Source organism: Hyperoodon ampullatus (assembly GCF_949752795.1).
Source record: "Hyperoodon ampullatus genome assembly, chromosome: 15".
Lineage (NCBI taxonomy): Eukaryota > Metazoa > Chordata > Mammalia > Artiodactyla > Ziphiidae > Hyperoodon > Hyperoodon ampullatus.
In genome coordinates, this window is record NC_136928.1 from 84206351 (window position 1) to 84228191 (window position 21841).

Consider the following 21841-nt stretch of genomic DNA (forward strand, 5'->3'; position numbering starts at 1 on the left):
AAAGTTAATGGTCTTGCATGTTGTAAGGATTTCAATTTTCCCAGTTATTTCCCAGTTATTTATCTGTTCAGTTACCACAGGCAATCAGATTCCACGTGCGACTGAAATCGAAATTGGGGCCGCTGGCGGTGCCTACGGGAAGCAAGGCAGCCATGCGCTGAGTGCCAGGGCGGTCCACACAGATGGGCTGAAGGTTGTTCAGCCTTCAGCTTTACCAGTCCAGCTTCAGGTCCGCCTTGCTCCATACGTATTTCCCTCCTCGCTTGAGAAACATCTTTTCATCAAAGCCGCTGAATTTTATAGCTTCTTCTACGCCAACATCCAGGATGGACGTGGAAGGATCCTTCCGCCCGTTTCTGCAGTTCACGAAGCGCATCTAGGAAATTCATGACAGAAATTGGGATATTTCCTGTAAAACCCAATTCGGGGGATCAACTCCAAATGACTTTTGATGTTCCGCTCATTTCAACAGATGTTTGTGGACAGCTGTGAACCAGATGCTTCACTGGGGACGTTGAACTCTGGGGACACCATCTCTGTACTCAACCCCAGCTCCCATCACCCACGTGAACACCTGAGACCAGGTAAGGGCATGATAAACAGAATTATATACACGTGCCTGTCCCTCCACTGGGGGGCGGGGTAATCAGGAAAGGTTTCCAAAAAATGTTGCCATCTAGGTTATATTTTGAAATTGTAAGCTAGAGAGAACAATATCATAAAAGCCCAGAAGCGTGAAACAGTACGGTGAGTTTAGGAAATATCAGGTAGATGATATTGCTGGAGTGAAAACTGTGTGTGCAGGAAAAAAAAAAAGGAAAAAATTGTAAATTAAAAAAAAGTGTAAAAGCTTCTTTTAAGAAAGAGAGATAGCATGCTAAGAAAGGTGCTACAGAGGCGGGCAGGTCCCACATCAAGAAGAGTAGCACATGCCCTGCTAAGGGTCTTGGTTTTTATCCTAAATTAAACATCTTACAGACAGGAACCAGATCTACACACCTCTATGACCTACGATGGTACACAGCATTTTGTAGTAACACTTGTTGAATCAAAATGTTCTTAGATTGCCAAAAGTAAATTTTGTTCCCACTCTATTTATTCCAGCTATACAGAAACCAGAGAGTTTGTGGAGGAACATTGGTCAAAATCCCCAGCAAAAAAAAAAAAAAAAAAAAAAAAAAAATCCCCAGCCAGTCATGGTATTCCAAACATAAATTCCGTTTGACTTTTCCTCTCTACCTTGAACCCATGAACTGAACATTTGTGTTACCACCCTTTCCCCTCTTCTCCTTAAAGAAAGTACATATTGACAACAAATGAATGACTGTGAATCATCAATGATTAACTTGAAAATAATAAAATAACAAAAGTCACAGTAAGCATTTCTCGAAACACCAAATTCAGTTTAAATATGGAAAAGCCATGGTTCTTGTTGGAGCTCATTTCTTAAAAACAGATCTTTGAATGGAATTATTTGTCCAGTGCTAGAAATATTGGCAAAAGTTTATGAACTGGGACAGAAAAAGAAAAGAAAAAGAGACAAGGAAAGGGAGAAGTGATTTCTTTTTCAGTTTGGAGAATGATGGCGTATCTCTGCCTTTGGAAGGCAGTGGGGTAGGAAGGTACCAGTGGCTTTTGGAGAGGAACTGTAACCTCTTCTCTCCAAAGCCAAGAGCTGTCGGTCAGAGGACAAGCTGGCAGCATCTGAGGTATTAAAGGCAATAACGTCAAGTGTGACATGTCCTTCCTGCAAAGATCCCTGGGTGCCCCTTGACCAGAGAATCCAGCCGAAGATGGCATAACAAAGGACTCTGCTTTGTGTGATGTCAGCTCCGTGGGACAGCCATGGATCCATAGCCATAGGGAAAAGACCATCGAGTGTGGGTGTATGCAAACACTGGGATCAGATTCAAGCCAATGCCTGCCCAGCCCCTTAGCTCAGAGATGGACACAGCGAAGTAAGGGCTCTATAATATTAATGTTAGTCAGTGACAATAAAAATATGAAATGCTGGCCAAATAGAATGAATATGGACTAAATGGTTATGCTGATTATAACTCAACCCTGACCTTGCTGCTGAATGAATTTTTAAGGGGTCATTTTATAATGCATTAGACATACTCACATATTCATCCAGAATAAGGTAGGAATCTCTCATCTGCAAAGCAGAAATTACACACCAATTTAGTTTCAAGCATATTTTTCAGTATGTATGCTCAACTGTCTGTCTTACCATGTTTGTGCGTTTGTGCTTTATTATTTCTTAAATCTCTTGAGTGTCTTTAGATGCGTCCCTTACAAGGTGAACCATCTGCCAGTGCCCCATACCCACCTAACACTCATCTTCGAGCCATCTGTTTGTGTCCATTCAGATTCCAGCAGATTCTAGCAGGCTGGCTTCTGCCCCATGCTGGAAGGGTCACATGCCACTCTGAAAGCTCCGCTGACAGTGAAACCCCCAGGCTAACTTCCTCATTTCCTCCAGCTCTGGTGAACCCTGTCCTTCATTGTTCAATATTCCCTGTGTCTGCCATGCCTCTGATGGACCCCCTTTTCAGTGAATAAAGCAGAATCCCTTTAACGTTATTACCTGGGAGCTTATCTGAGGATTTTAATATTACTTACATTACTTGTAACTAGTTATGCCTTCTATAGGTATATAGAGAGTGTGCCTACACTCTCATAGGAAGGTATACCCTCTATACGTACCCCATATAGGTAGGAGTCTGCAAACATTTTTCTGTAAAGGGCCAGAGAGTAAATATTTTCAACCTCATAGACCATGTGGTCTCTGTGGCAACTAAAAGCCACTGTGGACAATGCTTAGAGAGCAAGCGTGGCTGTGTTCCACTGAAACCTTCCTTATCGACCTTGAAATTGCATTTCATATACTTTTCATGAGTCACAGATGTCATTCTTGTTTTGATTTTTTTTTTTCCAACCATTCTTGGCTTGCATTCTGGGTTTGTCCCACGGGCTGTAGTTTGCCAACTCCTGTACATGGCCAGTTCGGGACCTTGTTCCTGAATGTCTGGAGGTGGGCCAGGCATCAGCATCACCTGGGAGCTGGTTAAAGTGCTGAATCATGGGTCCACCTCAGACCTGCTTTCTGGTTTGCAAACTTGGGAGTTCCCTGGGTGAAACCCTACCCACGTCAGAGGTAAAGTGAGCTGACCTCACCAGTGCAAGGGAACCAACATACAAAGCTTGTCTTGGGTGACCTGCAAGAAAAGAAGACCTTAGCACCCTCTGCTAGTCTTAAAAGTTTATAGAGAAGCCTGAGCTGGGTTCAGTTACATGTACCATCCAGATGGCCTCACCGTGGGAGTGTACGTCCTGAAGGCAGAGGAGGGGTTAGGAGCCTCCAATTGTCCCAGTCCAGCTCTGGGTCAAATAGTGGTCACCTCGTCTCAATAACTTCCCCAACCCTGTTGACTCTAAATCTGTATTTTAGCAAGACCCTGCCTGGAGGGTTGTCTGTACAATGAAGTGTGAAATGAACTGACTAGTAAGCTTCTCAGGCTTTGGAGTTATCCAAACCCCAGTTTGACCCTTGCTGGGCTCTAAGGGAGGTGAGTTAACCCTGCCTCTGACATGGGTTAGGTCAGCTAACTCTACCTCTGTCACAGGTAAGGTCAGCTAACTTCACCTCTGACACAGATGATGTCAGTTAATATACCTCTGACATAGATGAGGTCAGTTAACTGTACCTCTGACACAGATGAGGTCAGCTAACCACGCCCCTCATGTAGGTGAGATCAGCTCACTTTACCTCTGACTTTAGTGAGGTCAGCTAACCCTTTCTGTCATGTAGGTGAGGTCAGTTAACCCTATGACTCAGCCTCAGAGTTTCTAAAATGGGGGTAATATTTCTGGCTCATGAAGGAAGCCTCTGTGAAGTGCTCAAAAAGCAGTAATTTGTGACATATTTTCTTTGATCTCATATTACCTATGTAATTAAGACAAATTTTAAAGAGTCAAATAAAATAGTGTATAGATATGAGTATCCTCCTCTGTTCTCTGTCTTCTTTTCAAAAGCTGCTCTGACCCCATTCAGGAATTTTCTTATTCGTACTCTGGTCAACATTACTCAGAAGTCTGAAGTATAAGGAATGAATCCTTGCTCTCAAATTTCTAATACGATGTAAGCATATGAGGGAGAGATTTTGCTGCATGTATATTCTTTGGTGGAAGATGGGGGAAAGCTTTTGATTTTTAAATACTTTAAAAATAATAAAACTACCTATTTTAGAAAAATTTAAAGTCCAAACAGTTATCAAGGTAAACAAAAATGACTGATAATCCCATTATCCCAAGATGACCATGGGATGTGTACATACACACCTTTTTTGCACATTAGGATTAAAGGTCAAATGGATTTTGCCTATAGTTCTTCATTTGTACCTAATATTATATCATGCAAATTTATCCTTGTTCCCTAATATTCTTTGAAATAGGTTATATAGTCAGTATAACATTCCATACAGGGAACATGAGCTTACCTGTTCTCTGTATGTTGAATATCAGGCTACCTTCAATTGTTTACTCCTGTCCCTAACGCTGCAGCAATGTAGCTTTGAATAAGTTCTTTTTTCTTTAGCTTCTGAGGACACACTGATTATTTACTCTGTCTCTGAGAACACCTGGAAGCTCCAAACTGTAGACATGCTTTGGCTGACACTGTTTAACTGACATGATACGTACATTTGGACTAACAGGGTGGATCCAATTTTTCACACTGGAAACCTAAAGATCTAGTGAACCTTCCACCTCAGCCCTGAGACTACTCGCATCTCTCCACGCAAACCCTCCGAAGCCACAGTGTGTGAAGCCCTTGGTGGAGACACTTTCCTGTTTGGAGCTAAATGTGTGATGGGGAACAAAATAACATTTGCTTCATACAACCTTCTGGTTAGACTCGGGCACCAGGCAGGGCACGTCTTTGTGGCGGTCCAAGAATGCTTCAAACTCTTCATCACTTATCACGAACGGTTCTGCTTCTCTCAGAGCATCTTCTCCAGAATTCTCACCTTCAATTATGAGGCATTGGAAGACCTGAAACACAAGTGTGGTGTTGACTTTGTGAAGAGCTTTGCATCTCTTTTTGCCCCAAATCTCATTTCTCCCTGAACCTCTCCTGAGCAAAGAAGACTCCTCCAACTAGGGAACATTCTAGAAAGACACTTCTCTGGGGAAATGAGAACATGCCCTGAAATTTAGGGATATGGTACTAGAAGCCCAAACATTCCCCAAATATAAATTTTTTAAAACTGGTCTAAATTACATTTGATCTAGTCTTATAACCTAATATTTTCAGACTACAAAATAATGGTTAACTGCAAGCCCAGGGCCTCCCGCGGAGGAGGCTGCCTGGGGGACCAGGTTCTGAACCACGTGAGCAATTGCATAACAGTTGACACCTGATCCAGGTTTACATCAGTGTGCATCCTGCAGACCTCAGTGATCTGATGCAAAAACTGTTTTCTAAACGGACAGCAGCTAATCCTCTCCCTCCAAAAAAGGTCAGAATTTTGAAAAGGCAATTCTGGAGTGAATCAGGCAAGTGGAAGCCAGAGTAGGAGTCGAAAGATTGGAGAAAAGAGATAGAGAAGAAGTGACAAGGAGCCATGAGCAAACCAAAGCTATGAGAAAAAATATATATAATACGTATTTATAATATATAAGTATAGCACATGAGTGCTGACTGGCAGGGGGCTCTAGAAGGGAAATCTAAGAGCTTGGAGCTTAGCCCTCTGGCTCTCCTCCGACGCCTCCACACAGTGGGTCATAGCCTGGGGTCCTCCCATCACCCCTGTTTCTGTAGCTGTTTTCAGTTCCTCCTGGACCTGGGAGAGTGGCTGATATTCCAGCTTACATACATATATAACCAAACCTCAAGTTCAACATACAAATTAAAACTTTTTAAAGTAAGAAACGTTTCTTGTTTCCCATAATCCACTTCCACATGTTACAGGATAACCTCAGGAAAATAACACATTAATCCCTTTCCCATCTCCACAACCCTTCTCTGAATGCTAACGTGGGATTAACAGCACGTCCCAGGCAGCTTTGATAGGAAAGGTTTTCTTGGTGCCTAGACAGGAATTCCTTCCCTACCTGTGGAAATTCTGTCCCTCTGTCCGAGCAGGAGCCAAATACCTCCTCCTACAGGAAGTCTTCCTGGCTCTTTGGCAGAAATAAACCTTGCCTGTTTCACCCTGCCACATTATCCCAGCATACATAGCTTTATATTGCAAGAGTTTTCTTTAAATCTTTTACTTGCTAGAATTGAATTCTACATCTTATCTTTAGTTGCATTAGTCTGGGGTCAGGCACAGACTTTGGATACCTGCATAGCAATCATCAGGGCAGCTTGTTAAGAATACATATTCACACAAACCCTCCTGCTAATCTGTTTCAGGATAGTGGGTATAGGATGAGGCCCAAGAAGCTGATTTGAAACAGTTCCCTGAGTTCATTCTGAAGAACAGCCAGGGGCAGAAACCTTCAGTTTATAATTCTTTGTAAGCATCTGTGCATGGTGGGTGCTGTAAGTCACTTTGAATTGGCTTACGCATATTTGAACCTTAGACTTTTTAGTAGCCGATAGTGGGGCTAAGTCTTAAAGCACACATCTGGGTGAATGAATCTTGGGAATGAATTTCACTACCACTTGGGGATGGCCTTTCTCCCAATAGCTTCTAATAATTCTATGAAAAATGAACTAAAAGAATTTATGAAGACCGCATACCCATTTATAAATAAGCCAAGAGTTTTTAAGACAAATCAGTCTTATTATTTTAATAAACACATACGAGTTAGACTTCCTATGAACATATTCTTCAGAATATCTCCAAGCACTTCTCATATTCTTTTATATTTACTTTCACAATTTCCCAGAAGGAAATCAGTTATAAGGGGGAAATTGAGGCAAAGAGAATGTAAGTAGTTAACGTTTAGCAGAGCTGAAAGAAGGACCAAGGGCCTGCTTTCCCAGCTGGCTCTCTGAGTCCATAGTTCTCTGTATCCTTATCATGTCTGGTTTTGCCGAAGCAAGTCTCTCCTGACCGTTCTCTTAATTACAACCAGCAAAAGCGACACAGTACGTACCTTCCAGCGGATGGGGTTCAGGGCTTTAATCTGTTCCTTCATGTCCTCGTCCACGTTGAATCGATTGATGACAGAATTTATCTTGAAGGCCACTCTGTAATCTTTGCACCACGTCCTCAGTTTTTGGAGATTTTCCACGTGGTTCTTGTTTCCTTGACCACGGCCAATAAGGACATTGACCTGCTCATCAAAGCTGTCGCAGGAGATGGCGAGAATGTCCAAATATTCCCCTGAGGGAAAACCATCACCATTAGGCTTTTCCATCCAAGGATGCAGACACAGGCCTTTAAGCCAGAGGTGGAGAATTGGAGCCTTATGGACCACATAGGTAGACATAAACATTTTGTTTGTTCCTCCAGACATCTAAAACTATTTCAAACTGTTTGCAACTATTTTTTGGGGGATAGATTTAACATAGAATGTAGATTTATGACGTATCTTTAAAAATTTGAGCATACGGCGACACTAACCTTGAACTCCCAAATAGGACAAAGATCAACGGAAGTTCATAAGTGGCTGTCCACGTGTCCACTATTAATAGTCCTTACACTTCCTTTTTGTCCCCCTACCACTAATGATCCTTTTTTTTTATGCACTTCCAAATTCACTAATTTGCACCACCTCTCCCGTACAACATTTGAGCTTTTGACCCAAAGGTGCAGCAACCCTCCTGGTCCCTACTCTTTATACCATATTGACAGCATGTGGAGCCCATCCTGCCCTAACCTTGTCTTATCTCTCTGAATCTGGTTCCCAAAGCTTACTTTTGAATTCTGACCCCCTCTTTCACTGAGTGACTCCCTTCACGGTCATTTTGATGTTGACCCATTGCCCTGTGGTCTTCCTGTTAACCTTCCTCAGGTGGGCTGTTCTACCCACATCCACACTCTGCAGATCCACATCCACTTCTTCATCTTGGAAGGAGGATTTTATCAGAGATCTCCTGTGCATGCCCTCAACAGATCGCAAATGCAACTACCCTTTGGATGATTTCAAGGCTCAAACAACTTACACAAAGCAAAGCACACTCTAAGAGTTCAGTTAGAACTGTTTCCCCAAATGATAGTAGTAAAAATAGCTAACATTTTTCAGGTGCCTCCTAAATTCCAGGTACTGCTCTCTGAATATTAACATCCATGTAAAACTTAGCTTCCCAGTCTTAGGACCAGGTGTTTGTAACCCTGGGTTGTAGAGTGGAATCCCTTGGAGCATCCCAAGTTGGCCTGTCCACATACCACGAGGCTCTGATATAATTAGTCTGCAGTCCAGTCCCAGTACAGATATTTATAAAGTTCCTCAGTAGCCAAATATGCAGCCAAAGGTGAGAACGACTGTTTTAGTCTAATCACTTAATTTGTACACGAGACTACTAAAATAGAGTTATTTCCGAAAATACTTTAAAAATTAAACAAGAATAGCAAACGATAAGGTCAGGGCTTGCAAAACTGTACAATGCGTTAATTCTCCCCACTAGCGGCTGAGCTAAAACTAGCTACACTGATAATGTATGTAAGAGTTCTGAGGCTAGTCTGTTCTGTTATCTGCCTTGCCATACTTGTTTACTTAGAGCCCTACCAGCTTGAAAAGAGATTAGAGTAAGCCCACTTGTTTCTTCCTCCCTTTGGATCCCCAGAGGCCTGGCCTAAAGTCCGGGATGGAGGGAAATAGAGCAACAGATAGTGACAGAGGCGGCAGTCACATGCCACGCGAGGCTCTCACCGTAGTTCTGGAACCACCTCTCCTGGATCAGGCTCCCGTTGCTCACTACGCTCACGCTGGGCAGTTGCAGCTCCTGTTTGCAGAACTTCACCAGCTGGCCAAGGTATCTGCCCCGGTCGTGGAGGAATGGCTCTCCGCCGGAGAAGTTGATCTTTTCCATACCTGGGACAGACAGAGCATGGCTTTTCCTTCTATTTTTCCACTTCACCAACATCCATTATTATTTTAATGGCAAAAGTAGTATTTTCTCAATGTAATAGAATGAGATGAGAGAAAAATGGAGCTAGGATGTCCACCCAAGCTCCAAAGCCTTTGACCTTTCTAAGTGTGCAGGGTCGCCCTCCATCCTAGCTTTCCCAGCACAGTCCCGGTTTACGGAGGACCAAATCTCATCAGTTGGTTTTTTCTAGCACCCTCTTTTACTCTCAGACGTTTCTAAAATGTGGCAGTGGTAAATGATAGTGTCTCACTATTTATAAGCTAACATGCTAGGAGGTGGCTTGTATGATGAACATTATTATCCAATAAAAATATGATTCCCCAAAAGTGTGGTTAAATAGGGACAGATAACTAGAGAAAGTGAAACAGTGTATTGGCCAGTGGTGTAGCCCGTGATGAGTCTGGGGATTAGGTTAGAGGGGATGAAAGAACGAGAAAACTGAAGGAACAGGATGTAGAGATGTTGCTAAGAGCTCAGATGAGGAACAATTGATTCACGGTGGTGCCAACATACAAGCCATCCTGTCACAGCACAGATCAATAGCTGATGCTCATGATGGCTGAGTTCTATTCAGTCTGCTCTGTTTAAAAGCCAAAGAAGTGGGCTTCCCTGGTGACGCAGCGGTTAAGAACCTACCTGCCAGTTCAGGGGACATGGGTTCGAGCCCTGGTCTGGGAAGATCCCAGATGCCGTGGAGCAACTAAGCCCGTGCACCACAACTACTGAGCCCGCACACCTAGAGCCTGTGCTCCACAACAAGAGAAGCCACTGCAATGAGAATCCCGCGCATCGCAACGAAGAGTAGCCCCCCTCACTGCAACTAGAGAAAGCCTGTGCACAGCAACAAAGACCCAACTCAGCCAAAAAAAAAAAAAAAAGAAAAAGCCAAAGAAGTAAATAATATATTTTAGAAGCATCTTCAGCCAGAGCAGTAATTTTAATTTTAAATGTAATGTACATTTATTGTTTAAATTTAAAAATAAATTTAAAATTTCAATAGTCACCAAAATAGATTTTCCTCTATTTGCCAGAAATCTTACTTACAGGACACATCACGCATACTATACCTTAGCCATTTTAACTAACTTTGGTTTTATTTACTTAAAATTGAGAGGTTATGATATAAAAGTATTAATTCTAACTGCAGTAGTTCATACTCTATTGAAAAACATATGAGCATTTATTTATTCGTGCCTTGTAACAACTTTTTAAGGTTGATATATGAGTTATCACTATTGTCTCTATTTTAAAGAATATTAAACTGATATTCAGAAAGTTAAATGTCTTGACACATTGTTTAAGTGATGGAGCAGGAACTCAAACCCTGGCCTTGTGAATCAAGACGCTAAGTTCATTCCATAACCCCAGACCTCTCTTCGTTTGTTCATTCATGCACTAATTCATCCATTCAAAAACATTCATTAGATTCCTATTACCTTCTAGATATTTTGCTAGGCAGAAGGATAAGCAGAATGGTAGGTTTCAACCTCGGAACTCAAACTCTTTGGGGACCCAGATATTAAAAACAAAACACAAGAGCACAATGTTAAATATGCTGCAGTAGACACTTAGGTTGCTTCCATACCTTGGCAATGTAAATAATGCTGCTATGAACATTGGGGTGCATGTATCTCTTCAAATTAGTGTTTTTACTTCTTTCTGATATATATCCATAACTGGAATTGTTGGGTCATATGGTAATTCTATTTTTAGTTTTTTAAGGAACCTCCATACTATTCTCCACAGTGTCTGTACCAATTCACGTTCCCACCAACAGTGTACGAGGTTTCCCTTGTCTCCACACCTTCTGCAGCATTTGTTATTTGTGGACTTTTTCATGATGGCCATTCTTACTGGTGTGAGGTGATACCTCATTGTGGTTTTGATTTGCATTTCCCGGATGATTAGTGGTGTTGAGCATCTTTTCAAGTGCCTGTTGGCCATCTGCATTTCCTCTTTGGAAAATTTCTATTCAGTTCTGCCCATTTTTTAACTGGGTTGTTTGGTTTTTGATGTTCAGTTGTCTCAGCTGTTTATGTATATTGGCTATTGACCCTCTATCGGTCATATTTGCAAATATCTTCTCCCACTCAATAGGTTGTCTTTTCATTTTGTCAGTGGTTTCCTTTGCTGTGCAAAAGCTTTTACGTTTTTTTAAAAGTGTCCATCAACAGATGAACGGATAAAGAAGATGTGGTATATATACACAACAGAATACTACTCAACCATAAAAAACAATGAAATTTTGCCATTTGCAGCAACGTGGATGGACTTGGAGGGCATTAGGCTAAGTGAAATAAGTCAGACGAATATTGTATAATATCATTTATGTGTGGAATCTAAAATAATACAACAAACTAGTGAATAAAACAAAAAGAATCAAACTCACAGATCTAGAGAACAAACTAGTGGTTACCAGTGGGGAGAGGGAAGGGGGAAGGGCAAGATAGGTCTCGGGAGAAAAGGGTGATAATTAGGATCATATGCAATCATGTGTGTGAAACGTTTGAAAACCGTAAAGCATTATGGGATTTAAAGAAGTTTTCATTCAAGTAAAAAAATAAACTAAATAACACATGCTATAATACACGCATTTGTAACAAATGCCATGGGATCACAAAGGAAGGTGAGAAGGCATTCATTCTGCATGACGAGGACCAGGAATAATTCTAAGGAGCTTTGAAAGTTCACCAACAGAGACTGAGGTGACAGGCATTCCAGGAAGAGAGAACAGTGCAATCACAGGCTCCATGATGCAGCAGTTGGGGGAGAACTGTGTCACGTGATGTGTTCACAGCTTGGGGCCCTCCAGGAATTGGGGTGAAGAATGCAACACTGAGCTTGAAGCCTGTGCTGACAAGTTTGGGCTTGGAAGCCATGCAAGAGAGCTAAGTAGGGGAGTTAGCCATCACAATATATATTTTAGTAAGATAAGGTGCTCTCAGAGGGGACCCAGAGACAATGAGATGAATTGCAACAGTCCTGGTGAGAAATAATGAGACCCTGAAACCAGACCCCAATGGGAACGGCAAGGTGGGTCAGGCATTGGATGAGCTGTGGATGACTGGGCAGGCGTGTGGAAAGCAAAATAAGTCAGATCCAGTAAAGTGCAAGCCTACGATCTCACTGTATCAAGCACAAAATCCAGCAAAACTAGTTTGTGTTAGAATAAGAGCTAGTAGTTATCCCGGGCAGGAAGGGAGCATGCGCTTTGGGTGCCCTGCTTCTTTCTGTCTAGATTTGTGTGCCGTTTACCTGGGTGTGTGCAGCTCTGTGCAAAGGCATGTTACATGTCTGTAAACAAGGCAAGCAAGTTGAGAAAAAAGTTGGCGATGTGGCCGAAGTTGCTCTAGGGAAGACAGGAGGACAAGAAGAGAAGGAGGACCGATCTGGAGCGGAAGACGTCACCGTAGAACTGGACAGGCTGGGGTCTCTCTGAGATGCCTTCGAGCTACTGACGTGGTGACACTGAATGAGAAAGTCTCCAGAGCAAAGTCATTGCCTTATTTGAGTTGCAAATCGTTTCCCTAAAGTTTCATAGTAAGAACACGTAAATAATCCAAAATAAAAGATTCAACTATTGCGTTTCTTAAGTCAAAGTGTTTGTATTTGTTTGCAACCTTCCTCTTTAACTGTTTCTGGGAAACCCCAAGTGCTGCGGGCCAACTCAGAGCGCAGCACGGCCTTCCCGACCTGCCTCGTTCCACGGGCTGGGCAGAACGGGACCCAGGAGGTGCAGGCGCGGCTCGCTTAGAAGCGTCAGGAGGATGGGTTTGCTCCACTTACCCCCAGGCCAGCCGACTCTGCGGGTTGGGAAGGCCTAGACACCCATCCCCAACTTCACCTCCGCATCCTCTGGCGGGTGGGCATCCTCCCTGTGCTGTGGGAACCGCTAGGGTTCCGGGGGAACCGTCCAGCCCATGCGCGCTCCCAGCCCCCTCCTGTCAGCCGGCCACGGACCAGCTGAGCCCCTGATCTCGTTCTGGATCCGGACTCACCCGCTTCCTTAAGCAGCAGCAAGCCTCTCTTGGCCTCCGCCAGCGGCAGCACGAAGGACGTTTTGGCCGTGTGGAAGCAGAAGCCACACTTGTAATTGCACTGGCGGGTGAAGTGATAATTAACGCTGGTGGGGGTGATGGGCAGATCGCAGTCCTCTTCGTCTTCCCTTCTGGGCTTCCTTGGTTTTCTCCTGCCCCGCTGCTGCTGGCTCTTCTTGCCCCCCGCCAGCCAGAATGCTGCCCTGAGCCGCGGGAACAGGGTCCCCAGGCTGCTCCACAGGGAGCCCAGGTGCTGCACGAAGGCGCTCAGCAGCTTGAGAGTGAATGACACGGGTACCAGCATCCACATGGTGACCAGGTGCCCTGAGGCTGCCCTGCAGCTGCAGGCTCACTTTATAGGTGCCTGGCAACCTGTCACATGGGGAGGAGGGACACACCTCCCTTGACTAACTCTCAGCTGTGCACAAGTTTCGATTTCTCTCTTCATGAAAATGAAAGTTGGAACAGGGCCAAGACTGAAGACTCAGACTAAGACTGACATCTGCTTTCCCCTGCCCGGCTGCTTCCCTCTGTCTGTAAATAATAGGGGTATAACTAACAGCCTCCTAACTGGATACAGATGGAGAAGGTATTGATATCTAATGTCTGTCTCGATCTAGCAGATAGCAGCAGAACTAGACAGAGACGTAGCCACGTCTGTAGCTGTTGTATTGCTTGTGCATGACATAACATGTAGAAGCTTCTACTCCAGCACCCTTCACCTGGGGGCACTCAGCAAGAGTTTGTTAGGAGAGCCAAATAGTGAAAAGAATGAATGACCCTTGGAGGATGAGACCCTACTCCATGAGCCTCAGCATCCCCTTTCAGATCACAGTCAAAACGCATAGGCACATTATGACACTGATGCCTGAATCTTTCTTTAGTAATTTATCTTAATGTATGCAGTTTTACATGTTCAAATTTAGACATTGTATTTCCCTGCATGTCTATGCATTTCTATACCATTTTTAATAGACAATAGGAAAATCAGATGCTTTTCTAAGATGCTTCCTTTTTTAAAAAATTGAAGTCTAGTTGATTTACAGCGTGTGTTAGTTTTAGGTGTCCGCAAAGTGATTCACTTATACATATCTATCTGCTCTTTTTCAGATTCTTTTCCATTATAGGCTATTACAAGATATTGAATATAGTTCCCTGTGCTATACAGTAGATCCTTGTTGATTGTCTATTTTATATATAGTAGTGTGTATTTGCTAATCCCAAACTCCAATTTATCCCTCCCTGCCTTTCCCCCTTTTAAAACCATACGTTTTTTCTTCTATGTCTGTGAGTCTATTTCTGTTTTGTAAATAAGTTCATTTGTATCATATTTTAGATTATACATATAAGTGATATCATATGATATTTATCTTTCTCTGTCTGACTTATTTCACTTAGTATGATAATATATAGGTCCATCCATGTTGCTGCAAATGGCATTATTTCATTCTTTTTTATGGTTGAGTAGTATTCCACTGTATGTATATACCACATCTTTTTTGTGTGTGTCTTAGACATTCATTTATTTATTTTATTTTTTATATATTTTTAAAAATTTTTATTGGAGTATAGTTGCTTTACAATGTTGTGTTAGTTTCTACTGTACAGCCAGGTGAATCAGCTATATGTATACATATATCCCCTCTCTTTTGGATTTCCTTCCCACTTAGGTCATCACAGAGCACTGAGTAGAGTTCCCTGTGCTATACAGTAGGTTCTCATTAGTTATCTATTTTATACATAGTATCAGTAGTGTATACATGTCAGTCCCAATCTCCCAATTCATCCCACCCACCTCCATTTTCCATTCATCTGTAGGTTGCTTCCATGTCTTGGCTCTTGTAAATAGTGCTGATATGAACATTGGGGTGCCTGTGTCTTTTTGAATTGGGGTTTTCTCCAGATATATGCCCAGGAGTGGAATTGCTAGATCATATGGTCATATCCTAGATCATATCTATTTTTAGTTTTTTGAGGAATCTCCATGCTGTTTTCCATAGTGGCTACACTATCCAATGTTTCTTTATGCAAATACAAGTATGAATGTATAAAAAGTTTACACAACATTCAGTATATAATATCCACGTTCTATACTCTAGTTTTTTTAAGGAACCTCCATACTGTTCTCCATACTGGCTGTATCAATTTACATTCCCACCAACAGTGCAGGAGGGTTCCCTTGTCTCCACACCCTCTCCAGCATTTATTATTTGTAGACTTTTTGATGACAGCCATTCTGACTGGTGTGAGGTGATTCCTCCTGTAGTTTTGACCTGCATTTCTCTAATAACCAAGATTCTTCTTAGTTGGCAGGAATTACTGTGGTTTTTTATTATCTATTTTCACAGTTTTCCTAGAAAGTGTTGAGCTTTGTACTGAAATTTTCTTTCCTTTAGCCCTCTTTAATGGGAATTGGGTTTGATCTTGAGTGTGTGGTTTTATGTTTTCATGAGACTTGTAGGAAGTTGGGATAGTCCTAGTGGTTAAGTTTACGAAACCAGAAGCCTAGCTTGTCACTTACTAGCTAGGTGACTAAGTCACTTTATTTCTCTGGATCTTCAATTCCCATCTGTAAGACCAGGTATCTCAAGGGATATTTGTGAAGAGTGAAAATGCTAATTTATGTGAATTACTTAAAACAGTTCCTGGAAAATCATTCAGTTAGAGTCAGCTTTTGTTATTCTACTTGTGTTATGTTTTGAACAGAAGCAAAGATGACTTTTGTTTCACTGAGAAGGAAACTGAAAGCAAATTCAGCACAATAGCCAGTGTATGATTAATGATTACCAAGCCTGCAATGAGAAACGTGATCCAAGTTCTTGGAATCTTAGCCAAAAGGGTTTTAAAACCTTACCATGGCCTGGTTCAATTAAGAAATACTTTTTTTTTTTTTTCTAGATCACGTGTATATGAAGAAACGAAAACCAAATCAGTTTCCACTTCAAATCAAATATCAAATATGATTATGACAAATATGTCATAAAGGGTAACCACACAGACTTTTGAAGCCAAACATTTTAAGGTTTGAATCTTAGTTCAGCCAGTATTGTTTAATTCGGGGTAACTTTCTTTACTTGCCTGATTTTGCTAACACACCTGGGAAACATGGGTATTAATGTCTATTTCACCCAGGGCATTTTAAGGATTAAATGACATGAAGTTTATTAAGCACTGAAAGTAGAGTTCGACATAATCGATTAGAAATATCTAGCATGTATATAACATTATGCACCGGGCACTGGGCTATATTTTGTAGGCACTAACTTATTTTACAGCTGGGGAAACTTACATCACACAGGGAGTGAGAATTTGAACCAGGACTTAAACACTTGCAGTACTGCTCAATAATTGATAATTACTATCACATTATTTTATTATTACTTCTTAAGTCTGTTCTATCCAGGCCAGTTTCTTTTATATTCATTCATTTGTTTATTCATTCACTTATTCACTCATTCATTCAGGGATTTCTTTCTTTCCTTCCTTTCTTCTTTTCCTCAACAATGGTTTATTGAGAAGCTCCTATGTATCAGATAAAATGTTAATAAATATGAATAAAATACATAAGTCCAAGTCCCTTCTGGCAAAGAGCTCACAAAAGTCAACGTCACTTTGATATCCTTTGAACATATGCTTATTCACTCAGAACCTGTCTTTCTCCACGCATCCAAGAGTAAGGCTCAAGAGAAGTAGCCTTTCATATTCAAAGTCATGGCTGACAAAGGCCAGGGAGGGATTTCTTCTCCCAACTGCTCAAGATGGGTGTGGGCTGGAGGGAGGTCAAGGCAGCCCCTTCTTTCTCTCTACCTCTCGGGAGTCAGCCATCTCTAAAGACATCTAAATGCAACCAGGTAACAGCCAAATGTCACTACCATTTTTCATTAGCCAGGGACTTTTTTCTTTAAAGACTTGTACATCCCCAGGGTACTCCCTGCTCCCTGATGTGGACCATCCTGCAGTAACATCAAACAGCGGCTGCCACACATTAGCAGATTGTAGAATCGATTCAGTTAGTTGCAATCTTCATATTATTACTTTGGTAAGTCTTTTCCTGAAGCATCTTGTGCATAAAGAAAAGGGCACAATTCATACACATACAGCAGAACAAATTTTGGACCGAATAAGCACACATGTGTAACAACCATCTTGATCAAGAAACAGAACTTTGCTCAGACCTTCCTGTGTCCAGTACCTTCCCCCAGGCCCTAAACCCTACCTCTGCCCCAAAGATAACCATGTTTCTAAAACCCTCCTCTAGGTTTGCCTGCTTTTGAAGTTCCTGTGGATATAATCACACCTTATGTACTGTTTTCTGTATAGCTTCTTTCACTCAATGTTATATTTGTAGATTTATCCATTTTGTTGTGTCTACCAGTACTTTGTTCATTTTCATAGCCATCTAGGATTTTATTGTTGGAATATACCACAATCCATTTAATCGTTCAATTATAATGAGCATTTGGGCTGTTTTGGTATTACGCTATGAATTTTCTTGTACATGTCATTTGGTCAACATAAGTATGCATCTGTGTTGGGTATACACCCAGCAACGGGATCACTGGTTCCTAAAAAGTATACACATAGGGCTTCCCTGGTGGCGCAGTGGTTGAGAGTCCGCCTGCCGATGCAGGGGACACGGGTTCGTGCCCCGGTCCGGGAAGATCCCACATGCCGTGGAGCGGCTGGGCCTGAGAGCCATGGCCACTGAGCCTGCGCGTCCAGAGCCTGTGCTCTGCAACAGGAGAGGCCACAGCGGTGAAAGGCCCGCGTACCACAAAAAAAAAGAAAAAAATATATATATATATATATATACACATATATACTCCCCTTTAGTACATAACTCCATAGAGTTTTCCAGTGTGCTGGCCCGATTTACACTCCAACCAGAATAATGTAAGTATTGCTCCACATCTTCTCACTTGGTGTTGCCACTGTAAGATGTTTGTTTTGTCTGGTTTAATTTTAGTCATCTCAGTGGGTGTGGAGTGGTGTCTTGTGGTTTTACTTTCCAGTTTCCTGATGACTAATGATGTTAAGTGTCTTTTTAATATATTTATTAGCTATTTGGATATTCTCGTTTGTGATGTGCCTATTCAAATCCCTTGCCCCTTTTTGTATTGGATTTTCTGCATTTTTATGATTGATTTGTAAGAATTCATCGTATAGATGTACTTTCTTAGTTATATGTTTTGCATATATCTTCTTTAACTCTTTGTCTTTCCTGTTCACCCATTTACTGGTTGTAATTTAATTCATCCAACGAGTGCCATTTCACTAATTTACAGAGTTGTAATTATGTGTGTGAGTGTGTGTATTTAAATAAATACAATGTAATATCAAAGCACTTCAAAATAAGAGGTCCTTGAACTTTTAATTTAATTTCCATGTGTGTGTGTGTGTGTATTGGGTTGTGTTTTAGGAGTCCTAAGACCACCCACGTATTTGCTAATCGGCTATAAGGACTCCTGGGACAGGAACAGGTCACACTCACAGGTGGGCTTTATTCCAGGGAAGAGATGCAGAGCAAGGATAACAAGAAAAAGATGACCATCAGAGGAGTCTGGAGAGACGGGCACAGCTTCTGAGTCCTTCGCCATCTGGGTTGCATAGATAGATGTGCTTTCTTTCTAGCAGCACTCCCACCCTGGGTACAGGAGTGAGATAGCTGGTCAGGGAAGCCCGCTTGGGTCTCAGGTCTGCCATTACGTGGTGGGCTGGACACGCAGGCACATCCTGCTGTGACCAGTCTTGGTCACCTCATCTCAGGACCCCATCTGTGAATGAGGTGCCATCACCCATCTTGATGTCTGTGCGAAGCAACCCTGACAAGTTGCTGCGGCGTGTCCATTGTTCCCGGCGCAAACACAGAACCATCAGTGACTGATATAAAGAAGCTTTTGAGGGCATGTGTCTAGGATTTGGCCACGATGAATCGTGGTTCCAGGCTCCCCAGGAGAGATGCCGGGAGTAAGTATCTGCACTGCTGTGTTAAGTCTCTTCTCACAGGGAGCTGTATAAACTATATTTCTTCGTGAGAAAATCAACTCCACAATGTGACAGTGTACCCTTCAAATCAGAAGCCCACAACCCAGGGGTCTGGCCCCCAGAGCGGTTTTATGCGGTGCCAGCTGGTCTCTGCAGGCCAGAGCCTGGCCATGGAAGGGATCCCTTAGCCCGCTGGGCTAAATCAGGCGGGCAGAGACAGTTGGACTCAGGGCAGACTGGCGGGCCCCCCAGTGGGGAGAGACCCTGGGCCGCAGGCGGCGCCAGAGGGGATGTGGAGGGGCCTCCCTGGACCCCAGACTCCCGGCAGGAGCCCCTTGGCTACTCAGTGGGGTTGGATGTGCTGCTTTGACAGGATCCCGGCCTCGGTGAGAGGGGCGGGGTGTGGGGCCCACCGCCGGGGGGCGGGGCGTTCCCCGTCAGGCAGTACGTGTGCATGCGGGGTGGCGTGGAACTGAAACTGTTCACGGTGATGCCTCCTGGGGGCGGGCTGGAGGAGAGTCACGGGGCTCAACCCCTCTGGTCACGGGGTGGGGGGGGACGACACGTGGCAAGGTCCAGTGATGGCCTGGCATCCTCAGCAAAGAGAGTTGGTGAGGTTGGGTCCTTTTCTGTTGCGTTTGGTGAGGGACAGGGCGGTCCTGAGTCAGCAGACTTTGTGGTCTGTGAGAGTTTGGGATCTGGGCCCAGGTCCCTGGCAGCTCCCCTGCTTTGCCGAGCGTTGGGAAAGCAGCAGACTGCAGACGTGCCAATACAGTGATGTGCAAAACAGGACAGTGGACAGTGGCAGGGTCTGACTCACAGGCCGGAGTTTGCCAGGCCCTGGTCTAGAGCAGCAGTTTCCAAACTTACCGGTCTTGTGATGCTAAAGAGCTTTTGTTTTATCTATTAGTTTTTCCTATGTTAGTAATTAAATGCAGAAGCACTTACTTGTTGAAAAATAATAATAAGCTTGTTACAGGTTAATAATATTTATGCAAGAAATAACTTTTCTGTATCAAAAAAGTTCAGTGGAAAAAAAAATCAGAAGCCCACAAACATGCCCAAAAGAACTTTTATGAACCAGAAACTGATGGCTTATGTAATGGGGGTTTACCTGTTTCTTGATAAAGCAATTACTTATAAAACTTGTACAGTGCTTCTCAGAACCTTCATCAACTACCTTCCTGGGATTTGGATTACAGAATCATCACTCTTTCCTGGATTTATTTTGATAAATCTTATTTTCCAAGTTCATTATTTATTTTGTGATGTTTGGACTTACTGATATAGAATTGTATGTAAAAGTCCCTTTATTTGTGTCCTTTGTAACCTGTGGTTCTTTCCTCTTTTGTATTACTATTATGCTGACTTCATTTTCTTTTTATCCACTTGAATGGTCTACCTAGAAGCGTATCTGTTTAAGTACGTTTTCAAAAACCAATCTTTCAAAATTAATGTTTTGTCATTTTATTATTTATTAATTACAACATTTATATTAGTTAATTCTCCCTTTCTGCTTTTTTTTTTCCCTAGGAGCAGAATGACTGGAATATTTAATGTTTTCCTGGTTGATGTTGTTGGTGTTGAAGACTCCGGCTTTTTAAGTGAGTAAAGTCCTGCTATTCATTCACTCAAGGACCTCTTTCAAGTGTCTTTCCAGGCCCAGCTTCTTTCCTCCACACCCATTGGATAGGTTACTACAGGCAAGTTTATTCAATCTAAACCTGCACCCAAGCTGGGTCCATCAGATTCTCTGTCCTAGGAATTTGAAATTGGAGCTCAAAAATATGACAGAGATTTTTTTCCCTTCATGAATGAAGACATTGTATCTTCAGTCTTCGACTCCCAGTTAACATTGAGCGAGACCAGATCCTGCAGTGTCGCTAATTTCACAGTCTCCTGGTAGGGAGGAGGGTGAGTGAAAATGGAGAGGAAAACTTAAATTAAGAGCAGATATGATTCGGGGGGGGGTCATGGAAAAAAGGTCAAGAAAGGCTCACAGGAGGATGCAATCCCGCCCTAAGGAACAAAAAGGACTTTGCTCTTTTCCTGTTTTCTTATGTCCCACACAGGTGACAACATCTCTGCCCCCTAAATGCCCAAAAGTCAAATTGCTCATAGAGATTAAAAATGATCCTGTTCTCAAAGGGCTAAAAACATCTTCATCTCAGAATCATTCCTTTTGCCTATTAACCATACTTCAACCACATATCTGTACTAGTTCATGTCTATCAAAAAGGGTTTTTCTTTCAGAATTAAACGTAATCCCACGTGAAATGCACATAATTAATAATTGATTAAATCATACCTATATGCTTTCAGTTCATCTAATGTTTTCCATCTTTGTTTCAATTCTAACTTTTGGGTCTGCTGGACAATCATTTTCAAAGATATAAGTCAATGAGTAAAAACAAAATAAAACATCCAAATAATCTTGTCAATGCTGCTTTACTATACAAAGGCAGCAATACATCGACGCCGGCTGCTGGCTGATAAGGCGGTTCCAGGCCATCAGGCTGCTGTCTCATTGGACCTGCGTGCACGACTTTAATTTGGCGTAAGGCAACTTAGAGGTGCCATTCTGGGGACACTTCTCAGTTTGAGAGTCAGCAAAAGGAGGGGTTAATTCCAAAAGAGGGGAAAGCGTGTGCAAAGCGGGGTGAAAACGCCCCAGCGGCTTCCAGGCCTGGAGTCCGGACGCGGGCGGGGCGGGCGCTCGGGGCGCAGGGCTGGGGTCGCAAGCGGCCGCGTCTGCGAGGCCCGCAAGGTG

General features: G+C 42.7%; 1 protein-coding gene across 1 annotated transcript; it reads right to left on the bottom strand.

The window, feature by feature from the left end:
• Positions 1 to 211: 211 nt before the first annotated feature.
• On the bottom strand, positions 212 to 13396 carry RSAD2 (radical S-adenosyl methionine domain containing 2; the record flags this gene model as incomplete). The annotated part of the gene is made up of 6 exons (XM_079721539.1): positions 212 to 376; positions 2126 to 2158; positions 4906 to 5055; positions 7111 to 7340; positions 8830 to 8991; positions 13048 to 13396. 6 exons carry the CDS (start codon positions 13394 to 13396, stop codon positions 212 to 214), a joined length of 1089 nt encoding a protein of 362 aa, XP_079577665.1.
• Positions 13397 to 21841: the final 8445 nt, after the last annotated feature.